Here is a 5,497-nt window from a genome sequence, read left to right as displayed (position 1 = left end):
GTATTGGAGAATGAACAATTATTGCTGTGGCTAGGAGTTGAGTTTCATATTGTTATTTTGTAATCTGAATGATAATCTTGTCTTGTAATAAAATTAATCAAATACATGAATATTTGAGAATGTCACAAATTCATATTTTACATATTAGGGCATTCACAATGAGCTCAACAGAGTTCTAGTTAAGTTTTGCTAGAAAAGCCTTTTTCTATTGTAACTACCAACCATTTCAGTCTTCTCTTTTTTTTCTTTTTTACTATTTGCACTCGTCAAGCACACTTTGCTTTATACTGGAGGATTCATGAATGGGATCAAGGTTTTTTATGATAAGGCTCATTGGCTTGTTTTTATGGTTTTGCTAATATGCTTCAACCTCACTGGTTAACTTTATAGATGGGTAAAAACACCACTTCCAACCCCGAGACAAAAAAGGCTAGAGCATTATGGGATAATCATCCAAGCTGGACAACTACTTTTTGTAACCTTTGTGTGGAACAGATTCAACTCAGGAATAGATCAAGAGGTGCTGCCTATAGTACCGAAGGTTGGACCAATCTAGTGACCAAATTTTGTGATGAGACCGGTCAAAACTATGATAGGGACCAATTAAAAAGTAGGTGGGATGTATTAAAAGGTGATTGGAGAGTGTGGGAACAATTGAGGAATCTTGACATAGGTTTAGGTTGGGATGCAGTGAAGGGAACGATTCGTGCTACTGATGATTGGTGGATCAAGTTGAAGGTGAGTTGAGTATTTTATTAATATGTAGTTAGTTGGAGATAGTTTTTTTATATTATTATTATATGAGTGAAATTACAATTACAATTACATTTTTTAGGAATTACCCAAAGCTAAAAAATTTCGAGAGAAAGGTCCATAGAATCCAGAACAATTTGATATAATGTTTAGGGATGTTGCAGCAACTAGAGTTGCTACATGGACCCCTTCTTCAAATACACTCCCTTTAACAATGCCACAAGAGGGTGCTGGTGATTCAGATGGTAGCTCCGAATTTAAGGATGATCAATATGACATGAGTTTAGACATTGATAGTTTGTAGCAAGGACATACTAGTCAATCATGTAGTTCAGGACAAAACCGAACTAGTGAATCAATACCCTCACAGAAGAAAAAGAAGAAGATAGGAGGAGCTGCAATGTTGGACAATCGTATTAGTCAATTAATAACTGTATGTCAGAATAAGTTTGAAGGTACTTCTCGAGAGTCACCAAGTTCAATTGATAATGTCACGACGATTGTGAGAGCACTTCCTGGAGTGGATAGTAAGTTCGTGGTTCAAGCTTCCTTTATCTTACTAAAAAGGTCACGTAGGGAGATGTTCCTAACTTTCAAGGAGCCAGAGTCACAACTGGAGTGGCTAAAAGGAATGATTTGTTGGAACCAAAAGAAGTGACCAACCTTATGTGGTACTCTGTATTAGCTTAGGACTAATATTAACTCTATGTTGTATTAGCTTACAACTAATATTAGCTTTATGTTGTATTAGCTATGTTGTATTAACTTTAAACTAAGTTATGTGATATTTAGTATTAGCTTCGGACTAATATATGTGTAATGTAAACACATTTGAAGCAACTGTTACAGTGTTATGTACTTGATGTTCTAAATTGTGTTGTATGCAACGTGTTTCTAGTCAACTGTTACACCTTTTGTTACTTTGTTGATTATTATGTTGATTTATATTAAGTATTAGCAATGGTTGATTATTTGTTACTTTGTTGTGTAGCCTAAACCAATATGGATGATTATAATGGTACTCATGACAGTGGCAATTTTATGGAACTATTAATGGATGGGGATTACAGAAATTACTATGATTATCATGATGGTGGTGATTATAATAATGCTGACAATAATAATGATGGTGATAACAATGATGATGATGATGGTGAGAGTAGTGACAATGATGATGACAGTGATAGTGATTCTGATGATGATGATAGTAACGACGATTCTGATGAGGAGTTTTACCAGCTTGTGGCAGTTACCTGTGAAGCAGTTGTGACATATTTCAATAAGTACATTAATAAGACTCCTTGTTATGATTCTGAACAAACAGGGTGGGCTTGGGTGAGACGTTGTATGGAAGGTAATGAGAAATTGTGTTACAACATGTTTAGAATGAAAAATGAGGTGTTTCTTAATTTGTGTCAAGTTTTACAACGTGACTTTGGACTTCAACATTCAAGGAATATAAGGTTAGAAGAGTCAGTGGCAATCTGTTTACTAATACTTGGTCATGGAACATGTAACCAAATGGTTCAAGAAATATTTCAGCATTCGGGTGAAACCATAAGTAGACATTTTGAGAAGATGATCACTCTTTTGGGTGCTCGCTTTGCAGCTGCATATGTAAAGCCTTTGGATCCAACTTTTAGTGAAGTTCCAACCAAAATACAAGACCATCCAATTTATTGGCCACATTTCAAAGTATGTTTACTATTGTATATTTGAATAAGTGTTATTATCTATAAGATAATACAATGCATGTGGAACTGAAAACTATTAATGTTTTTATTAGGATTGCATCGGTGCAATTGATGACACACATGTGACAACGGTTGTACCTACTGAGAAGTCCATTCCATACTTTGGAAGAAAGGGATATCCAACCCAAAATGTGATAGCTACATGTGACTTTGATATGTTATTCACATTTGTTTTGCCTGGATGGGAAGGTGCAGCACACGACACTCACATTTTTCTTGATACTATTCGTAAACAAAGTAACAACTTTCCGCACCCACCACCAAGTTTGTAATTGGTTAATCAATTGTTCAGTATAATGACATATTGTATAAGTGTGTTAATACAATTGAATTTTTTTTTTCTAAGGAAATATTATGTAGTTGATTCTGGATACCCAATGATGAAAGGCTATTTGGCACCATACAAGGGGATATCATACCATCTTCAAGACTTTCGAAGGAGAGGTGGAAGCCCTAGAACTAGACATGAAAAATTTAATCATGCTTACTCATCTCTTCGATGTATGATTGAGCGCACTTTTGGTGTGTGGAAGAATAAATGGAGAATTATCATAAACATGCCATCTTTTCCATTCCATATCCAAATACTTATTATATTTGCTACTATGGCTCTTGATAATTTTGTTAGACTAAATGATAGGGATGATAGGGGCTTCTTAAACGCCAATCGATATTCAATTTCTAGAAGAGAACATAATAGTGAAGCAGGTAGCAATTATGAGCAGAACTCAGGATCTTTAACAGACCCTGTGATGGTGGTTCTTCGTGATTCCATTGCTAATTCCATTTGGGGGGATAATAATTAGTAGTTGTCTTTTTTTTTTTTTTTTTTTTTTTTTTTATAATATCATGTAGTACAATTTAAACTTGGGTTATTGGTATGTATTTTATAATCTTTTTTACATTTTTGTGTTGTACAATTTAAACTTGGGTTATTGATATGTATTTTATATGTTTTTACATTTTTGTGTTGTACAATTTAAACTTGGATTATTGGTGTATATTTTATCATCTTTTTACATTTTTATTTTGTGCTTCATGATGATGAAAATTATTTAGATTTAATTAATATTAATAAGAAGTCATTAATAGTAATAACAAATAATTATGACACTAAAAAAGATAAATTGCCCAAACATTATTAAAATAATACCAATAATATATATATATATATATATATATATATATATTTTAGTAAGTATATGAAATAGCTGATTTAATAAGTATGAAATAAACTCACATCCAAAAAAAAAAAAAAAGTATGAAATAAATTCTCTTATATTTACATTGTCCTTTTTGGTAATTTATCCCTCAAACTGCCACTTTTATAAGTGCTAACCAAACACTCAACTTTTCATTATGCACTTTTTAACAGCTTTTACCAAATACTCAGCTTTTTGAAACTCCACTTTTTCATTATGCACTTTTACAAAAAACTGAACCAAACTCACCCATACTGGTGAAATAGAGAAGTCCAAAAGTTAATTATACATATATAACCAATGATTTTATTTTTTTTTAAATCTTAAATAATAGAATCCCACAAAAAAATTTAAAAATAAATGTTTGTTGGATATTCCCAAAAATAAAAAAAAGTTTTTTTTTTTCAATAATGAAAGAGAAACTGACTTTTTAGGGAAATTGAAGGCAACGTGGTCAAACAATTTGGACACTAGTCATGTGCCTTGAGGAATCACCATTTGTAGTACTGCTTAGATTCTTTTCTTCCTAATTAAGTTCGAATAAACTTTTACTGCAAACGAAACACAAATCAATCATTAGGGTTAAGAATTCTAAGGGGGCAATGAGTATGTCTGCATGTCCAATGGATAGGATCATCAAAAATAACAATATTTACCTAAATAAAATTTAAAATTCAGGAGAAAATAGAAAGATAGAGATTTATATTTTACAATGGTAACATTTCTTTATTTATTATATTGTTAAAATTATCTCAATTACATTTACTATCATATGAACTTATAAATTTTTTGTAATAAAATTTATAATAATTTAGACATTTTTATTATATTAGAAAATAGAAGTTAAGAAAATAATAAAATTATTGAAAGTTTTATTTATGACATAAAAATAAACTTGATTAATTAATACCAAAAAAAAAATTATCTTTTCTACTTTATAAATACAATATGATTGAACATATGAAGTTCATTCTATTGATAATTACTCTTTATCATAAGCAAGAATACTAATTATTTGTTTTGTGTATTTATATTGCCACTAAATATGGCTTACTCCTATTAACATAAAGAAGTGTTATATTCACAATATTTTTACAATAAATCTTATGTTGTAAGTTATTTTTTGTTCTTATTTGAACCAACTATTAAAATTACTTTTTCACTCACTAAAAACAACCATTAACAACTCACCACTTAAGATTTGTTGTGAAAATGTTATGGACATAACATTTCTCATTAACATAATTCATAATTAAAAAAAAGTTATTACCAAAAGAACTTACATAATTAAATGCAGTCCTTCATCTTCATACACAGTCCTAAGTTGAAAGACTTGTTAGACTTCTAGAAACAAAAGATATACCCAATGTCCTTTTATTTATGAAGAATGTATTTGGGATGTTATATATGTAGCTGAGCTGCTCTTTAGAGATTGTATAGTAAACCAAACCTTATTTTATTTTAATAATCAACTTTGTTTGGAGTGGGTCTACTTGTTAGGCTCCATTAACATCATGGGAGATGTGTGAGCGTAGTGGGGAGAGTGGAGTGAATTTTAGGAAATTCGGCCCATGTCTCGAAATAGTGGATCATGGTCCAATCATTTTGGGTTCATAGAAAATACTCTGAAATTTATTAAGTGTTGGTTGGTCGTCTATACCTTCGTGTGATATGGACGACCAATATCTCTTTGAACGACTAGCATTTCCTTGGACAACCTATTTTCACGTTTGTGATGCATCTTTATATTTTCTCTTTTTCAGAAGATTATCTTGGACGTTGTTAGGC

General features: G+C 31.2%; 1 protein-coding gene across 1 annotated transcript; it reads left to right on the top strand.

The window, feature by feature from the left end:
- The first annotated feature begins 1,755 nt into the window (after positions 1–1,755).
- Positions 1,756–3,313, top strand: LOC126703910 (protein ALP1-like). The gene is made up of 3 exons (XM_050402963.1): positions 1,756–2,448; positions 2,540–2,771; positions 2,868–3,313. The coding sequence occupies exons 1-3, from the start codon at positions 1,756–1,758 to the stop codon at positions 3,311–3,313; spliced, it is 1,371 nt and encodes a 456-aa protein (XP_050258920.1).
- The last annotated feature ends 2,184 nt before the right edge of the window (positions 3,314–5,497 follow it).

The sequence above is a fragment of the Quercus robur genome, chromosome 10 (assembly GCF_932294415.1).
Source record: "Quercus robur chromosome 10, dhQueRobu3.1, whole genome shotgun sequence".
Taxonomy (NCBI): domain Eukaryota; kingdom Viridiplantae; phylum Streptophyta; class Magnoliopsida; order Fagales; family Fagaceae; genus Quercus; species Quercus robur.
Note: the sequence above shows the minus strand (reverse complement) of the source record. Positions and strands in the feature narration are given on the sequence as shown.